Consider the following 19,561-nt stretch of genomic DNA (forward strand, 5'->3'; position numbering starts at 1 on the left):
GGCATGCTACGGCACGAGGCACCGCTAGCTAGTAACATGCAGGCGAATGAAGCGGCGGCCAGCGTTCCAGCAAGCGAAGATGTGATCGAGAGCGACGCAGGAGGGCTGACTGGCTGGGAGAGCTACATACGCGTGTCTACGGGCTAGGGCTACGCACGTGGTGAAGGGAAGAACTGAACTGACTCGTCGCCGCCAGTCCATCGCGCACCGAAAGCGAGAGCCTGGGAGTGCTACACTGCCACTGCACTACTCGGGATACACACGAGACGCAAGCGATAAGGTTACATGCTTACAGCTGTGTTTCTTTCACTGGCGAGCTGCGAGAAGACGCGGTGATCCGATGGCCGTTCAGCCAGAACCAGAAGTGTGTTTTAATTTCCCCGACTCAGGAAACAGAACATCGTCCTCACCGTACACACAGCACATGGATGTTTCGTTCAGTTAATTTTACTTCAGAAGAGTTTCTTTAAAAAAAAGTAATTTGGAAGCATAGATCCGTGGCTTGTTCCAATCTGATCCGTGGCTTGGATTTGGTCCAGACTTTCTTTTTTTGAAAAGGAAAGGATTTGGTCCAGACTTTCTTTAGACTTGTACGCGTGCTCCCCGAAATGGAAGCGCCTCAAACGAAAGCAGCCTTCATCCTTTCCCAATCGAGCCAAAGGCGCAGGCCGCAAGCCAGCCATTCCAACAAGAACGTGCGCGCGCTTGATGACGTCCACGTACCCATCCCGCGGCCGGCCCGCGCTGGCGCGCCTATATAATGACCGGCGCCGAACGGTCTACAAGCACACTAGCAAGTGCGTGCGTCAGTTCAGTTCGATATCGCACGGATCCACGCACAGAGAGCAAGGAGATGGCTACCAGGGTGGCCATGGCGTGCGGTCGCGCCGGCGACCAGCCGGCGGTGCGCAAGGGGCCGTGGACGCTGGAGGAGGACCTCATCCTCGTCGGCTACATCTCCGAGCACGGGGAGGGATCCTGGGATAACCTCGCGCGCGCTGCTGGTAAGCATCGACCGATCAGTTTTTGCCGTTAATTTCTTGCATGCGTTCTTGAGCTTTCGATTGAGGGTTCAATTTGCATGGACTAGCTGATTAATTTGTGACGTGTCCCGATACGAATCAGGTCTGAACCGCAACGGGAAGAGCTGCAGGCTGCGGTGGCTAAACTACCTGCGGCCGGGGGTGCGGCACGGCAGCATCACGCCGGCGGAGGACGCGGCGATCCGGGAGCTCCACGCGGCACTGGGCAACAAGTGGTCCAAGATCTCCAAGCTCCTCCCCGGCCGGACCGACAACGAGATCAAGAACTACTGGAGGACCAGGATCCAGAAGAAACCGGCAGCAGCAGCCAAAGCCCCGCACCAGCAACCGCCGGCGGCCGTCGTCAGAGAGGGCGCCAGCTCCGCCGCCGGGTACTACTGCGCGAAGCCCGACCCCGCCGATCAGCAAGCGTACTGGTCCCAGAAGGCCGCCGTGGCAGCTGCGACGGCGGCGGCGGGGGTCGGAAGCGGCGAGGGCGTATCGTCGTCCACGCCGACGAGCCAGGACAGCTCCACCGGTGCTGGAGACTGGCGCATGCAGCAGACGAGTAGTTGTCCCTACTACTCGGAGCTGATGATGAGCTGGATCGCCGGCGGCCACAGCGAGACGGGCGTCGGCGTGGACGCTCTGACGACGCACTTCTCCTCGTCCGGCCAGTTCAGCGACAGCTTCTGGAACGCTGTGGAGAATTTCTGGGAGACGAAACCGGTGACAGGTGCATTCTGAAGAGTGCATGGCGATAGTTTCTGGCGTTTCAGTGTTCAGTAGCTCGCTAGAACTGTCAGCAAGCTCGATCGGTATACAAGTGCAGTACCTTAGGAGCATACTGCGTACGGACATGCTTCTTGAGGTATGTCGTAGTATAGTTGCATTACTAGACCACTAGTTGAATGATTGCTCTTGTTGCCGTATTTGCTGAGTGAACAGCTGAACATGGCTAATCAACAATGCACGTGAGAAATCGGCAGCCGGGCGATCGACCTCATCGCCGCGCCATCGTGCGCAGTGTCTCCTATCGTGTGCCAGCTGAAGATAGAGCTGCCCAGAGGAATCGATCGCTTCTGCTTCGATTGTTAGGCGAGATGCATGCTCATCTGAACGATCTTTCCCTGTCACAATGTCACGTACTCTTTTCTATCCCGATGCAAGTTTCACATTTGGTAATGGAAGGCACGCGTATAGCTGGATGTAGAATGGGGGCATCCAGCATTTCGGGAGCTATGCTTGAAACGGAAAACTCGGCACGAGGGTAAAGGGGAGTGGTTGAGGCGCTGCGTTTTAGGTGCTCGATCGAGTTGTCCATTTCGATGAACAAAAGCAGATGAGCTTAACTCTGGAGAACAGCTGCACGCACATGCACCTGCTATCGATCGACCGCGTGCAGGAAAAGCACACTACTCTAGGTTGCAGCGAGTGAGGTGTGTGTTCGTGACATTCATGTGATGTTAATCAAGACAAATTTAACTTTGGAAAGGATCACGCCTTTCTTAGTTACCACCCTTCTGAGCGTTCAACTGGCTTATTTTTAATTTTAATTTACATCTTCAGGACCACAAGGAAAAAAGAATATTGAACCTTGTGCTCCGGATACAAGTGCTGCAATGTTGAAGATTTGCTATGGCGTTTCTCTGCAAATGCAAATGGTCACTCTTCACACAAAAAAATGCAATGATCACAATCCAAATGTTTTTTTATATCTAATAAAGGTATTTCTGTTTCGTTCATGCATGGCCAAATGGTCACTAGGGAGTGAATTGGGCATAGTTCAGTTGATTAGATTTTTTTAAAATCTAGATTTTTTAAAAATCTATCCACTGGAATTCAAGTATCTAACTTAGCACATATGCTTATATTTTTAGGTAATTATTTTCAACGATAAACAATAATGCGCACACACACGCCAATTTCGTCGATGCCAAAGCCCGCCAAATTAGTACTACCTCTGTTCCATATTGTAGGTCGTTTTAACTTTTCGTGTATAGTTTTTGCTATACACCCACGTACAACGTATGTCTAGATGCAAAACAATATTTATGAATCTAGAAAAACCAAAACGATTTATAATTTGAAACGGAGGGAGTACATCAGATACACTCATCTTCTTTAATTACTAAAATCACGTCACGATTCTATTGTAAACCCTCAACGTCAACCTCCGCATACCAGCCATCGCCCATCGGATGGAGCCGAAAAGAAGCGCTGAATGTCAAATTCACCTATAGTGACTTTCGTGCTCAGGTCCCTCGGAGACCTTCGAACCACTAAGTCTTTGGGGTTCAGTCCTCCTTTCATTTCATTGTGAGATAGGCTGTGTTTTTTAAAAGGAAAAAGGAAAGAAACACCAACATGATACGTGTTGAGGGTACTACTTCTCCTTTACAAATTACTCTTCTACAAATATAATTTTTGATACGCAGATATATATTATATCTAGATTGATTATTGATAGTAAAAGTTATGTATTTAGAAAAGTTAAAATGAAGCAAATAATGGTAACTGGCGGGAAGGGATCTTCGAGACGTGACACGTTACGTAAGCGATGACGAACCACACTGGTATGTTTTGGGCGGGTGTTCCCGATTCCAGCGGGTCGGTCTCTCACCAGATCACCCCCCACGTTCGCAACCGAGTTTGGAGACGACTTCTCGGTTATCGTCTTGTCGGTACCTTCGATATGGCGTGCATGCTCGTCTTCGCCAGACGGCCAGAGATAGCTGTTTTACTGTGAATTTTGTCGTCTCAGACGAAGCAAAGTAACGAGGCAAACTTGGTGGGGAGGTCACGGCAGCATAGGAGTCGAGTCAATTTTGCTTCGCTTCCGAAGCATTCCGTTCGTGCAGGCAAAGAATTCAAGGCGGTAGCATCTCTGTGCGCTGCACACGCGTGGAATTAAGGCCATGTTTAGTTGTCTAATTTTAGTGCTAAAATTACTGTGCTAGCACTGTAGCACACTGTAGCATTTTGTTTGTATTTATGAATTATTGTCCAAACATTGACTAATTAGGCTCAAAAGATTCGTCTTGCAAAGTACAACAAAATTGTGCAATTAGTTTTTAATTTCATCTACATTTAGTACTCCATGCATGTACCGCAAGTTTGATGTGATGAGGAATCTTCTTTTTGTATAGTGCAAAGTTAGGATTTGAGGGTGACTAAACTGGGCCTTGTTTAGTTGGCAAAGTTTGGAGGTGCCAAATTACTGTTACAGCACTGTAGCACAATGTAGCGTTTCGTTTGTATTTGTGAATTATTGTCCAAACATTGATTAATTAGGCTCAAAAGATTCGTCTCGTAAAGTACAACAAAATTGTGCAATTGGTTTTTAATTTCGTCTACATTTAATACTCCATGCATGTACCACAAGTTTGATGTGATGGGAAATCTTCTTTTTGCATAGTGCCAAAGTTGTAAGTTGGAGGTGAACTAAACAAGGGCTAACACCTAACTCGGAACTAACGAAGTGGTTAAAGTCTACGGCTTACGACTGGCGGCATCGCACTATACAATCTGCCACTTGCAGAGACTACTTTCCAGGAACCTGCTACAGGGCAGGCAATTCCTGTTCGAATTCTTGCAAGTGAAGCCACGCACTTGGAGGGCGCCCCAAGCAATCACACATCATTGGAGGCTCGCATAGTCGCAGTCGCGGTAGAGCTGGGACTTGGATCTTGCTATTCGTGGGCAGTCCGAAGCACAATATTTTGGCATGGTTTGTAGTACGGCACGATAAATTTTGGACCGTGTCGGCACGGCACGAACGTGAGGGCCGTGCCGTGCCTAGAATCTCGGCATGTCGAGTGGCACGGCACGGCACATATTTTGGACTGTGCTTGGACCAGCACGGTACGGAAATAGCCTAGTAGCAAATTTATAGACTATATCGTCCTAATATCATTGGTTCTATGTGTCATATAGCTTAACATAGCTACTACCATGAAGAAAATCACAAAATCTACCTTAATCATGATAACGATAGTTCATAACATAACAATGTTGCATTCTCGTATGGCCACAAACAGTCATAACATTCGCCTACAACATCTATTATAATAATGTTTGTTTCCTCTATTAATTTTATAATTTTTTTCCTACATTTGAGAGCAAAGTATGTGCGAGCAAAATGAGCACCAATAAAAAATAAGCACATATATTGCGAGAGCTATAATTAGGCTGAACGTGCCACGAGCCATGGGACCTAGTAAAAGACTCGTGGTCCCATGCCGGCACGGCACGACATGCCTAACGGTCCCTGTAAGGCCAGGCACGATGCGGCGCGAGAGGGCCGGGCCGGGCTGGCACGGCACGGTTCAAGTCCGAGCTCTAGTCGCAGGGATGGAGATCACCAAGTCAGAGACGACTACTAGAGTACCAGTGTCTTCCGCGATGATTCCGTCAGGAAGTAGAATACTACAAGCCCAGTCATCTGGAGCCTATAAAGTCATGGATATCTTCCGCTCGAAAGTTTCCAGGATTCTTTGCCACTCCGCTTTCTACGCCCTGCCTCGCAAAATCCATACAAAAAGAGTGTCCACCTGATCTGTTCCCAACAGCGCCGGCGCCGGCTCGCGGCCAGCCATGGCGATCGAAGGTGAGCAGCGGCCGCTGCACATCCTCTTCTTCCCGTTCCTCTCGCCGGGGCACCTCATCCCGGCCGCCGACATGGCTGCGCTCTTCGCCACCCGCGGCGTAAAGTGTACCATCCTCACCACACCCGTGAACGCCGCCGTCATCCGCTCGGCGGTGGAACGCGCCAACGACGCCGAGGGCGCCCTGGCCATCGACATCGCCGTCGTGCCTTTCCCCGACGTCGGGCTGCCCCCCGGCGTCGAAAGCGGGCCGGCTCTTAATTCGGAGGCCGACCGCGGGAAGTTCTTCCACGCGATTCAACAGCTCCGGGAGCCCTTCGATCGGTTCCTGGCGGAGAGCCGCCCCGACGCCGTCGTGTCCGACAGCTTCTTCGACTGGTCCGTGGACGCCGCGGCCGAGCACGGCGTCCCGCGGCTGGCGTTCCTCGGCAGCAGCTTGTTCGCGCGGGCCTGCAGCGTTAGCATGCTGCGCCACAACCCCGTGGAGGCCGCCCCTGATGACCCCGACGCGTCCGTGCTGCTTCCTGGGCTGCCACACCGCGTTGAGCTGAGGCGCAGCCAGATGATGGATCCCAAGAAGCGGCCGGACCACTGGGCCTTCTTCCAGCGCGTGACCGACGCGGACCAGAGGGGCTACGGCGAGGTGTTCAACAGCTTCCACGACCTGGAGCCGGACTACCTGGAACACTACACCACGACGCTCGGGCGCCGCGCGTGGCTCGTCGGGCCGGTCGCGCTCGCCAGCAAGGACGTGGCGACGAGGGGCGCCGCCGCCAACGAGCTCTCGCCCGACGCGGACGGCTGCCTGCGGTGGCTCGAAGGTAAGCCGTCCGGCTCGGTTGTGTACGTGTCCTTCGGCACGCTGTCCCATTTCTCGCCGCCCGAGCTGCGCGAGCTCGCTCGCGGCCTCAACCTGTCCGGGAAGAACTTCGTCTGGGTCATCGGCGGCACGGACACCGAGGAGCAAGAGTGGTTGCCCGACGGGTTCGCGGAGCTCCTGGCGCGCGGCGACCGTGGGCTCATCATCCGCGGCTGGGCGCCGCAGATGCTGATCCTGAACCACTCCGCCGTGGGCGTCTTCGTGACGCACTGCGGGTGGAACTCGACGCTGGAGGCCGTGAGCGCCGGCGTACCGATGGTAACGTGGCCGCGGTACGCCGACCAGTTCTACAACGAGAAGGTGGTCGTGGAGCTGCTCAACGTCGGGGTCGGCGTCGGGTCCACTGACTACGCGTCGAAGCTGGAGGCCCGGCGCGTGATCGGCGGCGAGGTGGTCGCGGAGGCCATCGGGAGGGTGATGGGCAACGGCGAGGAGGGGGAGGCGATAAGGGAGAGGGCCAGGGTGCTCGGGGAGAAAGCTAGACTCGCGGTGGAGAAGGGCGGGTCCTCGTATGATGATGTCGGACGGCTGATGGACGAGCTGATGGCTCGCAGGGGATTGTGAATATCTGATTGGTGGAAGCACGTCAAGAGTGGGAGACTGCGGATTTGGCGGCGTATGCAAATCTGAATTGTTTTCGGGGATTCGCTTTTAAGTACAGGGGTTAGGACCGTGGTAACATTGTACAACCGGTATTACTACTTCAGTACTTTTGTAGTTAGTTCCCGGTCAAATAATCGATACTAAGGGGAGTCTGATTTGCCATTACTACCTCGTCTAAAAGAAATCTACGGAGTTGTTCCTGAATTGCTCTGATTTTTTCCATCTCGAGGAGTGCTTCCTTCATATCTCTCATCTATGTCATTGGCAAATGCTATTATATAGTAGATTAATGGATCTCCACAATTAGAACTAATTTATTGTTAAGAAATTTGTATACGTACTCTGAATTCATGGTCGGTTATATGCTTGGGACCTACAAACACAAGGATGAACTCACATACGTAGTATCCGTATAAATTATTTCTCGAATTCTGTTTCAAACACTATATATATGGCAAAAGAAGTTATGAAATATTTGTTGTGTTTAAGAAAGTGTCACAAGATGTGGAAATTTAACACATATTGGGAATTCAGGCTTGAAATCAAGTTCTTCCTTAAATTCACATGATGTCGACAGAAGCGAGCCCATGCTTTGTTAAGAATGTCTATGAGATTTTTGTATTGATCTCTTGATTTCCTCAAAGAGTCCATGATATAGACCGCGCTTCGATCAACCGCAATAACAAGGAGTATCCACTGGAAACTGTACATATATGCATAGCAAAGCTAGTTAGTCTTATATTTAACTGCTACTTCGAAAAGAAAAAAGATGGAAAACACGCTCACTTGAAGTTGTACGATGGATGTATGTACTTCTTGTGATGTTGGTTCTCTAGGAACTTATACATGTTCTTCAAGGTCCGATTTGGTTTATTTCTTACAGTTGACTTGTTTATAATATCCGTGTCAATGAAGCCGATGTCATAGTATCATTTCCTTCGGCAAGTTTGAATCTTCATCCTGCATGATACAAAATCGAATAGGAGTTAAGACATCGCACAATGACTAGAGCGGGGATTTTGAAGTTAGAGCAAATTAAAGACTTACACAACCCAAGAACTGACGAGTGACTTGTCAAGTGCGTCTTGATTTTAAATGAAATAGAGTTCCTCTAGCGGTACATTTATAATGTCTTCCCTATGAAAGTAATGTTGATCTCCAATCCGAACTTCGAGCATGAGTAAACCGTTGATTGAAGCCTCCATGTACCATTGGTGCAATTTGCAAATCTTCGTTGGAAGATGGTCCACCAATTGTGCCCACATAAGCGGTTTCCCTAACTCAAATTTCCATTTAGTAGCCCTAGGGTGCTTTGGGATGTGATCCTCCCCTCGAAGTTGAGCTAGGGTGAGATTTGTATCGTTGGCAAACAGGAGCAGGTTCTTATCAAACTCCGAAAGCATCTGAAGCGAGGCAAATCGATTGGTTGGATTGGATTCCGAGCTGTGGAATACTTGACCCACTTTTCTTCTTTTTCTAAAAAGTCTTTGTTATTGAGCGGTCATAGTCAGATAGCAGTGGTTTCTCTGTCTTTTTCTCCATACTTCTAGTGAAAGCTCAAAATTAACCTTATCAAGTGGTGGATCTTTATTCACAGGAGGCTTTGGTGCGAAGTGAGTTTTAACCTTAGCATCTACTACTGCGTCGATTTTCGCATCAGTCATCTCGTAAGCTTTCTTGGACTCTGGTTGCTTCTCCTTCGGCTTCTTCTGCTTCTTCTTTGTAGTCGCAGTAGGCGGAACTGAAGGCGTCTTTCGCCATGTAGCCTTGCTCATAACAGGGGAGGTGGACTCATGCTAGGATCCCTATCAGCTGGTGGAGAGCGTGGACTCATGCTAGGATCCCTATCAGCTGGTGGACTCATGCTAGATATAATTTGAATTTATATCTGAATATTATGTCGATTATTTGAGCAACAAGATGGTTCTAAATAAAAAGATTCTCGTCGAGATCTACAATTTCCATGTAAAGTTTATCTCCATCTGAATTCATATGAAAAAGTTATGATTTTTTGAATATGTGCTATCCAGAGAAGGAAAATTCCGCCGTTCAGCTGATGGTAAGCTTGTTGTAGTGCACATTCCGCTGTTTCAGTTGGCTATAGCCGTTTCAAACGGCTGTATGCGTATAGATTTGCAATTTTTTTTTATCAAGACATATATTTTTACAAAATGCTAAAATAAAAAATAAAAAAGATTCGATCAGCTTCAATTCAGTTTTCGTGATGGCCCAAATCTAGAAAGCCTCAAATGCTCAAGCCTTGTCCGTCACGTTGCCATTTTTGAACCTGGACCAAGTTTCTGTGATGGGCTGATGGTTTTGTAGCTTCTGTTTTGTTTTCCACCCGCCGCGCCGGCCCAGCCAGGCTATACCGGGCGGGGGAGCAGCAGCTGTTCAGTTTCAGTTCCGCTCAAATGGGGAAAAAAAGGGAACAGTTGTTCCGTTGACACGAAACAGTCCAACCTCCCTATAAACATGGCGACGGTGGCAGCCTGAAAAACAGAAGCAGTCGTGCCCCAGATCATCCGTAGAACCCTTGTTCATCTCCCCAGTTTCCACAGGGTCTACTCCTCCCCGGAGCCCCCCATTCGATCCTTCTCATCCCATCCCCTTCCGCCGATCAACACTGCACGCTACCCTCTCGCAAGGCCGGCTGTCCGGGGGTAGCCAGGCGCCACGGTGGCTGCTCCTGGATTTATCTACCAGCGCCGTCCTCTTGCGCCGCCCGGCGCGATCTCGGGAGTCCCCGCCGGCGAAGCGAGGGGTTCTCTGATCCGCGGCTTCCTTCCCCCGGGTACGCGCTGTTTCTTCTCTGCACAACTCTGATCATGCGTGCTTAACTGCTTACCCTAAATTTCATTGCGCTTCTTCGTGGATAATCGCAATGCTAGAGACACTCTCTAGTGTCTACGCGCCCGTGCCGTTTCCAAAAGGCCGCGGTGCCGTCGTTTCCACCGATCCGTTGCCCCGACCTCTCTCAGGAGACGGGAGGTGGAGGGATAAGGGATTCGTAGGGATGGGTTTTTTTTTTTCACCATAAAACAAAGAGAAGGAACAGCAAAACGACATGCTTGCAATCGATCTTGGAAATGTACCCTGGATCCAAGTATTCAGGGTACTATTTTTTTTTATTGTTTGACTTCGGATTTGGGATTAGCATCGTTTCTCTGCCTCTCTTTATGTTTGGCGACATTGTGCTGTTTATAGGCTGGAGCCAGCCGTCGTAGACTCGTAGCAGGTGCACGTCTGCATAACAGCATAAACATAACAAAATGTAATCCCGGGGCTGACGTTCTATTTAGTATTTACTAAAACAAAGTTTGGTAATGATATGCATGACCATTTCCATTGCTTGCATCTGTAGCAGATTAGCAGTACATCCTAGCAAGGAATATAATCCTACTGCAGTAAACTAAATGTACCATTACCTATGGGAAGACAGTGGACTGCTATTTTGAACACTAGCTAAATACTCCAAAATCTTCCACAAATTTACTACAGAAGGAACAATGGTAAGGTAAAACATCCGTTTGCGGTGTTCAAAATGATGGACGGATCTCGGGCGACGAACTGACGATGAGGTTCGCAGCCGTCTGATCACCGTTTCAAGTGTGGTTCGGCAGGTTGGGCAGCCATAAGACCTGACGTGCGCCCCTTAACTTTGGCTACACAACATAGTTAAAACTGCATCAAAGCATGGCGTGCGCGCCTTAACATTTCCGTTTAGTCGGCAACCAGCAAAAACGTGTGAGCGAAGCTATTCCTATGATTATATAAACCAGCGGAATAATCCGAATTGTTGAGTTATTATCCATAAATTAAACCATTTGGTCGGTGTTTCGATGATGATCACTGAATCATGGCTTATTGATGATTATTGACAGGCGGCAAAGCTTTGGCGCCAGCGGCGGTCGAGCTTTCGAGCGTGCGCACGGAGTCACGCTTGCACATCGGGCGGTAAACAATGGCGACAACGCCAGCGCGCCAGTACCGCTTCCCCGCGCTGCCGGAGAAGGAGGAGGAGGAGGACGACCAGGCGGTGACGCGGTGCAGCAGGCAGTCGTGCGGGACGTGCAGCGCGTCGGCTGTGGCGAGCTGCGTGGCCCTGTGCTGCTGCCCGTGCGCCGTGCTCAGCTGCCTCACGCTGGCGCTCGTCAAGGCGCCCTACGCCGCGGGCCGGCGGTGCGTGGCCAGGCTCGCCCGGAGGCGCCTGCGGAAGGCGAGGGCGAGGCGCGTCCGTGACCTGGACGACGAGCAGCAGCAGGGCCCGCGCCGGAGCAAGGAGTGGGGCGAGCTTGCTCGTGCGGCCGCGGTCGGCGTCGAGGCCAGGGCGAAGGTGAGCTCCAGGATGGACGCCTCGGAGAAGGTGTGGGCGGACATGTACCAGGTCGGGCTCTGGGGTTTCGGCCGGCTGTCCTTCTCGTCGCCGGTGGCCGGGGGAGGAGGCGACTGCGACAAGGACGGCGACCCTGCTTCTGAGTGAGACGTGCACTGGCTCATCACTCTAAAGCAGCCATGTCTAATGTCTTCTTGTACAAACCTTTTTTTTTTGTTTCCTTTGGCAATGGCCTGTACAAACTTCCCTTGCTGGACGAGACGCGCGTGTGGATTTTGTGATGGTGCGGATCGTGGGCTTGGCATGGTATTGGGGTGCGCTCTGCCTGGTGTGTCTCGTGGGCGACTGCCGACTGATCACCTTCATTGTTGCAGCAGAACTCTGCAACAATTGCACGTGATTGTACAAACTGCTTTCTGTGGGTGATGTGTGGTGCTTTTGTTCGTGGCTTGTTGGGTAACACGGTAACAAGACTGTTGCATCATAAACATACCTTTATTGCTGCATCAAAACTATGTACAAGATTGCACTCAAGCCTCGGTACAATCACTGCACGCACTCTCATCTGAGCTCTCTGCTCCTTCCCATCCACAAGGAAAATCAAGAGGAACGAGCTCTAGCTATTGCTTCCGTCAGCAACTAGCAGGCCCGTCACTCCGTCAGGGCAAACCCAGGAAATCTGCCTGAATTTTAGAAGCATCAGCGGCTAGCCTAAGCCCTGCTTGCAGATAGAGCCTTGGCTAGTCAAACGCGACGGAGTAGTAGGTGTCGTACGTGCACCTCCTCCTGGCGGACATGAGCCTGCCCAGCTTCCGCTTGCAGAGCTCGAACCTGGCCGGCCGGTCGTCGCCGGCGCCCTGTGCGGCCGCGGCCGCGGCCGCGGCCCCACCCGGCATCGCCAGCTGGCGCTCTAGCTCGGTGAACTCCTCGGGCCGCCGGACCACGTGGTCGTAGCAGATGTACCGCCCGCCCGCGGTGTTGTCGCCCATCGCCTCGTACGCGCGGACATGCGCCTCGGCCACCGTCTCCACGTTCGCCGTCGCGAGCAGGCCGTCGGACAGCATGGCACGAGCGCCTGCATGCGGCCCAGATGTCAAGCGAGCCGGTCAGAGAGATGAACAACACATGGTACGTACTGTACGAGCCATTGCATTTCGCAGTACGGACCTTTGAGATACGCGATGGACGCGGTGGAGTTGCGGCGGCGGAATCCCGGGCCGGTGACGAGCGCTGGGCAGATGGTGACGAGCTTCAGGTCTCGTCCCCGGGCTGCCCTCCACGCTGCCTTCTCCGCTGCCGTCTTGCCAAGTGCAAACCACAGCTGAAACGATGCATCACATTATTAGATTTGTTCAATTTTTCAACAGGAAAAACAAAAGGTACTATTGGCCGGTGCCTCGTTGGTAAATGTTTCAACGGTTGCTGAGTGCTTTTCAGCACCAGCGAACCTGAAACTTGGTGGTGTCAACTTTTACAAAGATTTCTTCCTATCTGTCACCTTGTTGTCGCGGCAGAAGCTCTCGTCGCTCCAGCAGTTCTCGTCGATGATGGTGGGGAACCGCCGGTCATGAGGGTAGTTCTGCCTCCACACGCACGCCAGCAAGGAAGAGGTGAAGACGCATTTCCTGACCGACTCTGTCCTGACGCACGCTTCGATCACCCGCTCCGCTGCTTGGGCTTCTAACCGTGCCATGTGTTTCTGTCAAAATCAGGGATCTCCATATGTTAAACAACAAATCTCTTCAGCCTGTATGTCATTTTGATGTTCCAGTAACTACTAAAATTTGATTCAAAAAATCTTGCTGGCAGAAGAAACAGCATCGCTACTAAAAAAAAAGGTCAAGAAACAAGCCCCATTGTCTGCAACAGATTAAATTGCATATGAGGTCTAGATAAGATGCGTTAGGCAATTGACGAAAAGGACCGGACTAGCTTAGCCACCTAGTCAAGATTTTAGCGAATTTAAGACGAGCATGTTAGTCCAAGTCTGTCCAGGACATTTTCAGTAGTAGTTACCACAGCATATGACAGCGATCTTCTGGCTGTATGTACTGTACACTCTACTGGCCAATTGGGTATTCGACAAAATAGTGAGCAGGTGAGCACTAAATCCTCCACCCTCCTGTTGTTTACCACCAATCACCATAGGGTGCTCGCTTTCAGCCTGGAATCTAGATGCTTCGGGTGATTAGGGACCTGCACCTGCCGGTCCTAACTGCTAACGACTTCACGCAGCCGGAGCCAATTCAGCGAGGGAGGCTCGATCGTATGATGTAGTGTTTCCTAATCACTTTGGGGTGTTATAAACCCATCCAGAGTGGTTGCATGATATGTTGACGCCGTGAATAGGTGGTTGCATTGTCAAACTCTTGTTGCCATGTGAAATCAAAACCAGACGATAAACCTTGAGATCCCTGGCGCTAGATTAGGTGGGCGAGTATGATGACACCGCTTCTAGATGCTTTAGTGTATCCCAACTACTACACTGCAAGACTTGAGATCCCTCGTTCGTCAGCAGGGTTGCCTTCAGATCAGTTGGAACTCCGAAATGTCAAATGTCCAGGACGCTGCACGGGTACAGCCCGTGAAGGTCCGAATTAAGAAGTCTTTCTTCAGGAAGCTGCACAAGAAGTACAGCTCGAGAACGAGAAGGTCCAAATTAGGAACACTTTATTCAGAAAGCCACTTAATTTTTTGCCATCTTTTCCTTGTCTTGTGGCCTCTTCCGACAATCCTATCCTACCTATAGTTGCTTTTGCACCTTCAACAGAAGTACACTTCTAAAATCACGGGTTGGTGAGTGTCGTGCTGAAGGTACTGATTTTTTTTCTTCTTTTTTCTGGTCAGCAGCTCAGCACATGCTACTATTGTACTGTGCTAGGCTAAGGTGTAGGGAATCCACTTATTCACACTCAAAAGGGTATGTAAAAAAAAAGACCAGGTCTTGTCTCACAGTAGGTCACACACGCTAACCAACAAACCAACTGTTGTGGTGGAACAGATTTTCGCATCGTGTGTCCGTGTCAGGAACTCAGGATATCCTGCAGTCCAGGATCCCTTGTCTGTGACACATGCTATCACGCCTCCAACGTGGCGGGCCACGCAAAGGCCGTTCCTGAGGCGTGCGTGCGTCCACGTCTAGTGCTACTTCACTTTCGCTGAGCAAATGAACATGGGGGCGCAACGCCAACGCAGTTGCATCGTGTTCGGTGTTTCAGCCTCGTCAACGCTTGCCTGGTCCTAGTGTCCTTAAAAGTGTCTCTCAATGATGAGAGCGACCTGTCTCTGTTGCCCCCCAATTTATTCCTCTCTTATTTCATAAAAAATCACCGTAGTTTAACAAGTTTACTATTTAGCAGAGGCACTTGATTAGTGCTTGCTCTGTTTTGCCTTGGGCCAATCGTAACCTCTCTTCCTGCTAGATCACGGCACCATCCTGCGATCGCAACTTGGTGCTAACCGAACCATATACTTTCTACCCCTAACCCAATGTCCTGCTTGCCATTTTGTTTTTTTACTTTACTTTATTAGCGATTTCCGACTTCAGAAACCTTCTATTCTACATCGAAAGGCCCTTGCCAGTTATCAAGAAGCAACAAAAAAAAAAGACTCGTAACCATCTTGACTTGTGCGATTATTCACATGTCGCACGAGCAAATGCAAAAGCTTACGTTTCACGCATGTTGCTTTCGCCTACATTTTCTAACGTGATGTGAGGAGCTAACCATTCAGATTTACTACTAAGTACTACTGTAGAAGTTAATAAAGTTCGCCGTACTACTCACCGTGTAGCCGGACATGCCCCCAGGGTCCACGAAGGCGGAGGTGTGAAACACGCCGGCGCATCCGTCGAAGGCGCGGTGCAGGCTCTCCGGGTCCATCACGTTGGCCATCACCGTCCACACCCCGTCCCGGCCGTCCTCGCCGAACATCTCCATCTCCCGCAGCTTGTCCACGTCCTCTGCCAACACAGCACGCACGGGACAACCTGTCCGTGTCAGACCTTCACCTCACGGTCAGAAAATCGAATAATGGAAACAGTTGAAATCTCAATCAGCTTCTTCTTTTTTGAAGGAAAAAAACTCTCTTATTCAGCTTCGCTGTATGAAGCGGCAGCGATAACTATCAACCGGCATGGATCTGTTCGTAGTTTGTTTGTTTTTTGTTAGCCTATCCTAATATCGCAGTCCATTCCTTATCCCCGACGATTTGGTTCGCCCATGGGAACCTGAGATACGAAACCTCTAGCGGACGAACGCATCGCGCGTCAGAGAAAGACTCTACATCGATCTGAGTTCTGCAGATGGCCCATTGGCATTCAGAAAAAGTTGCAGGTTGAGGTGGAGCTTTCAGAAACCTAAACCCATTCACCTGGTTCACCACGGCTACATCTAGTACTCATTCGTGCCAAATGGTTGTCGTCTGCTTTCTTGCATCGAGATTTCAGTGCGGGTTCAGGCCTTCAGGGTACCGTCGGCACCAACAATTACTTGGCCAAGAATCTGTTGCTAGCCGATGTGGCTTAACCAACCTACGCATAGGGTTTGGTTCGACTAGGAAACGTAGAGGGGACCCATTATACTCCACTAACGATTTGTTAAATCAGGTGGTGGTGTCAAAGGAGCACCAGTCAAAAAACTAATCATCGTGACTTTCACAGGAGGAGGAAAAAAGAAGAACGACTAAAACGTGATGCAGTTGACCCCAGAGGATTCGTTCTACGGTCACGTCTCCGTCAGAAAACATGGGCAGCCGTGGAAAAATACAGCCTGATGATCTGCTCGTGTACGATTTGTGGACTACTCCGAATGAGTCGAGCAAACCGGAAGAATCACAGGAGATTCCAATTACTGCGTTCCAAAAGCATCCGATTGACCAAATATCCAATGTGCGAGGAAATAAACCACGCGCATGACAGCGCGGACGGTAGCTTAGCTTCCAACCATGGATCTAAAAACGTGCAGATTAACTAACCTGTGAGAAGCACTCTGCGTGTTTAATTTGGTTTGGCCGTATAATATTTGGCAATCATTTCTACGTGGTCAAAGTCTGACGCTCAGCGGACGTATTATGGTTCCGTCCTTGCCGTTGCAACGGTGCAAGTTGTAATATCCTAATCCTTAGAGTGCCTGCGGGCAGTGTCCATTTTGTATTAGGGAGCAAGTTAGATCGATGATAGATTGCTCTTGGTATTTGGGAAACGCTACCGTCCGAGCGTCCGGACGCGTCGGATGTCGTTCCGCTCTTCTCCGCTTCCTATCCATTCCCACAGTTCTTTTTCTTCCCCATTCCCTTTCTCCTTCAACCTTCCACCCGGTGTCCTCCTCCTCCACTCCGGCAGCCTTGTCTCCAACCCGCGCCCCACGTCGGCGTCCTCCTTGCCCACCTCAACGGCGTCGCGCTCCCCTACCCGGCGGCCTCGTCCCCCACCCGCGCCCCACGTCGGCGTCCTCCTCCCCACCTCGATGGCGTCGCGCTCTTCCACCCCGGCGGTCTCGTCCCTCACCCAGGCGGCACACCTCCCCCCACTCCGGCGTCCTAAACCCACCGGGAGCGCCCAACGCCCTTGGATCCAGTGACCCTCTCCCCAACCCCGGCAAGATCCGAGCAAGCCCCTGACCCTCCCCTACCTCGGTCGGCGGCAACCTCCTCAGATTCGGCAGCATCTCCTCTCCTTCGGCCGACAACGGGCAGGCTGGTTGTCGTGGATCTGAGTATTGCAATAGGTACCTCATGGTGTTGCAATAGTTATTTTCGGATGTTGCAACGGTGGCTTTTGATGTTTCATCTGTTTTGCAACAGTCTGACTTGCCAGCAATCGGGTGTTGCACCAACTTGTTCATGATGTTGCATATAGTTGTTTTCTTTGTTTCGTCTCTTCTTCTTTTGTTGTTGCAATGTTGTAAGAGATGTTTTTTTGTTGTTGCAATGTGTCTGTTTTGAATGTTGCACGAAGCAATTCGGGATGTTTCATGCACGTAAAGGTGTTGCAATCCTCAGTGTTGCAAGTGTTGATTTTTGATATTTCGATAGTTATTTTTCAATGTTGTGACGGAGCGTCATATAAAATAAAATTATTGGACGTCCGGACGCTAGCATTTCCAAGTATTTTTGTCGTGTTTCTTTTGGTCTTTTCAGTAGATCATTCTGGTGGGGCAACCTATGGGAAAACTAGTTTTAGAAAAAAAAACACCAAAACGACTGCTGTGAAAACTATGTGACAGAGCCATACTATGCTTTGGAAGTGGCCATCATAACTACCACCCGATTATTATTTTTCTTTTTACTAAACAGGGATAAGGAAAGAAAGAAAAGGCAGCGTCTGCTCTAGAAAGTGACCAAGAGTAGAACGAGCCAGTGAACAGTAACTCCATTTGGGCCTATAGGTTTAGTGTGGCTACTGGCTACAGTGCCGGGGATATCATGAGCCACATCCATTGACCAACCCGCTCGCGGCAGTTGGTGAATGGTGACGCAGCAGCGTTGCATCGTGCAGAAAGAAAAAAGAAGGAAGAGGCCATTGCAAGAAGCCGCTGTCCCTGTCCCGCCAGCCAACTCATCACGGAGGAACGAAAAGCTCAGCCAGAACGCCAGATGAAATGAAACCCCGCGGCAGCGGTCTTTTTATCAAACGGGGAGAATAAGAAACGGAGCAGATGAAATTCCTCCTATTCCAGGCATGCCGCATGCCGAAGCAGCCCTCCAAAAAAACGGCATCCCGAAGCACGTGACGGGTCGCCGGTTGCGGGCGTGAGCGCACGTGTCTTCGGCGCACGGCGCCGCCGCGTGAGCCCAACATCTCCGCTTCGCGTTTACCTATTGACCACCGGTAGCGGTAGGTAAAATGGTAATCCTGTCAACCGCGCGTGGATTCATCCACCCACCAATGAAACGAGCGCTCAAGGCTCGCGCGCGATCGCTTTCTGGGCCCGAAAACGACGGGGTCTTCCACCATTTTAATTTACAAAACCCCTCTCCCGGCCGCCGAGGTGCGGCGAGCGGTGGTGTGACGAGAGCGAATTGCGACCGGCCGGAGCCGGGACCCGCGTGGCAGCGGTGCGGAAGGCCAGCAGCCGACCCGCGACGGAGGCGCAGCAGAAGGCAAAGACGGCAGGGAACTAGGGAAGGAAGCACCGAAGCAGCAGCCGGGTAGGTGGTGGGCGAGGGGGGCTGACCTTGCGTCTCGAGCGCGAGGCGGACGGTGTACCCGTGGCGGAGGAGGCGGTCGACGACGGCGAAGCCGACGAAGGAGATGCCGCCCGTGACGCAGACGGCGCGCGCCTCGGCCCCGCCGGCGTCGGCCCCCGGGGCGCGCTTGGCGCCCGCGTGGCCCGCCGAGCGCCGCCACCCGGCCGCGGCGCCGCCGTGCCCGCCGCCGCCGCCTAGGAGCGCGGCGCGCAGCTCGTCCACCTCCGCCTGCAGGCTCTGCGTGCTCCGCAGGACGCCCATGCCTGTCGCGCGTGCGCGAGCGTGTCCGCGGGGCCGGCCGATCCCTCCCCTGCCTGCCTCTTCTTTGGTGGTGGAGTGGTTCGCGAGTGTTTTCACGGGTGGGGTTGGTGCGCGCAGGGGATCGGGACGTGGTGGTCTGGTGGATAAATAGGGTGGATGAGGGCACTGGCCTCTGCTCTCGCTGCGTATGAGCTCTTGTCGCGCGCGCGAGTTTGGCTTGGTAGGTAGGCTTGTGCGTTGCGGGCGCGGCCCGCGTGGCCAGCCACCGAGTCGTGGACTGCTGGCTGCCTCAGGCTCTGTCTGCTCTTCCGCTTTGGCCCGGCTTGTTTTTCTCAGGCAGTCAGGCTGATGAATCTGACTGAGCTCACAGAACGCGGGGGGTAGTTGCGCTGGGCGGCGAGGATTGCTCGGCCGTTGCTATCCGACGGTCTAGCACTGGGCAACAGGGGTCTACACTTACTCTAGTTAGCATATTTATTAATTTCCGCTTCTGATCGGACAGGACTAGTGTCGAATTATCGCAATAATTCGACACTATGGAGAAGAAATCGGGATCCGATATGCACCCTGCTGTTCTGTCCAATCAAAAGTAACTGGTGCAAGCAGAAAAAGGGGAAGCAATGGCGAGTAGCGCCTCCTTCCACCACCTGACGCCTCTCCTGCT

At 51.4% G+C, this 19,561-nt stretch overlaps 4 protein-coding genes across 4 annotated transcripts; 3 read left to right on the plus strand and 1 right to left on the minus strand.

Annotated features, from left to right (window-relative positions):
- The first annotated feature begins 811 nt into the window (after positions 1 to 811).
- Positions 812 to 2,010, plus strand: LOC101775156 (transcription factor MYB21). The gene is made up of 2 exons (XM_004969216.2): positions 812 to 1,004; positions 1,126 to 2,010. Exons 1-2 carry the CDS (start codon positions 854 to 856, stop codon positions 1,767 to 1,769), a joined length of 795 nt encoding a protein of 264 aa, XP_004969273.1. The 5' UTR covers positions 812 to 853; the 3' UTR covers positions 1,770 to 2,010.
- A 3,291-nt stretch (positions 2,011 to 5,301) lies between these two features.
- Positions 5,302 to 7,334, plus strand: LOC101775555 (scopoletin glucosyltransferase). Its single transcript, XM_004969217.3, has one exon. It carries the CDS (start codon positions 5,619 to 5,621, stop codon positions 7,071 to 7,073), a length of 1,455 nt encoding a protein of 484 aa, XP_004969274.1. The 5' UTR covers positions 5,302 to 5,618; the 3' UTR covers positions 7,074 to 7,334.
- A 2,299-nt stretch (positions 7,335 to 9,633) lies between these two features.
- Positions 9,634 to 11,938, plus strand: LOC101775967. Its single transcript, XM_004969218.2, has 2 exons — positions 9,634 to 9,906; positions 10,997 to 11,938. Exon 2 carries the CDS (start codon positions 11,077 to 11,079, stop codon positions 11,593 to 11,595), a length of 519 nt encoding a protein of 172 aa, XP_004969275.1. The 5' UTR covers positions 9,634 to 9,906; positions 10,997 to 11,076; the 3' UTR covers positions 11,596 to 11,938.
- On the minus strand, positions 11,930 to 19,050 carry LOC101776373 (cinnamoyl-CoA reductase-like SNL6). The gene is made up of 5 exons (XM_004969219.3): positions 18,624 to 19,050; positions 15,234 to 15,409; positions 12,947 to 13,147; positions 12,616 to 12,769; positions 11,930 to 12,523 (listed from the first exon to the last, which is right to left on the minus strand). The coding sequence occupies exons 1-5, from the start codon at positions 18,895 to 18,897 to the stop codon at positions 12,189 to 12,191; spliced, it is 1,140 nt and encodes a 379-aa protein (XP_004969276.1). The 5' UTR covers positions 18,898 to 19,050; the 3' UTR covers positions 11,930 to 12,188.
- Between the last annotated feature and the right edge of the window lie 511 nt (positions 19,051 to 19,561).

This window comes from Setaria italica, chromosome V (assembly GCF_000263155.2).
Source record: "Setaria italica strain Yugu1 chromosome V, Setaria_italica_v2.0, whole genome shotgun sequence".
Taxonomy (NCBI): domain Eukaryota; kingdom Viridiplantae; phylum Streptophyta; class Magnoliopsida; order Poales; family Poaceae; genus Setaria; species Setaria italica.

Excerpts from the sequence above, each read along its gene's own strand:
- LOC101775156 (XM_004969216.2), top strand. The coding sequence starts at position 854 with ATGGCTACCAGGGTGGCCATGGCGTGCGGTCGCGCCGGCGACCAGCCG. Across the intron at positions 1,005-1,125 it reads TAACCTCGCGCGCGCTGCTG|GTCTGAACCGCAACGGGAAG; the intron begins GTAAGCATCGAC and ends GATACGAATCAG.
- LOC101775555 (XM_004969217.3), top strand. The coding sequence starts at position 5,619 with ATGGCGATCGAAGGTGAGCAGCGGCCGCTGCACATCCTCTTCTTCCCG.
- LOC101775967 (XM_004969218.2), top strand. The coding sequence starts at position 11,077 with ATGGCGACAACGCCAGCGCGCCAGTACCGCTTCCCCGCGCTGCCGGAG.
- LOC101776373 (XM_004969219.3), bottom strand. The coding sequence starts at position 18,897 with ATGGGCGTCCTGCGGAGCACGCAGAGCCTGCAGGCGGAGGTGGACGAG. Across the intron at positions 15,410-18,623 it reads CCTCGCGCTCGAGACGCAAG|AGGACGTGGACAAGCTGCGG; the intron begins GTCAGCCCCCCT and ends CTGTGTTGGCAG. Across the intron at positions 12,524-12,615 it reads GTCCATCGCGTATCTCAAAG|GCGCTCGTGCCATGCTGTCC; the intron begins GTCCGTACTGCG and ends GGCCGCATGCAG.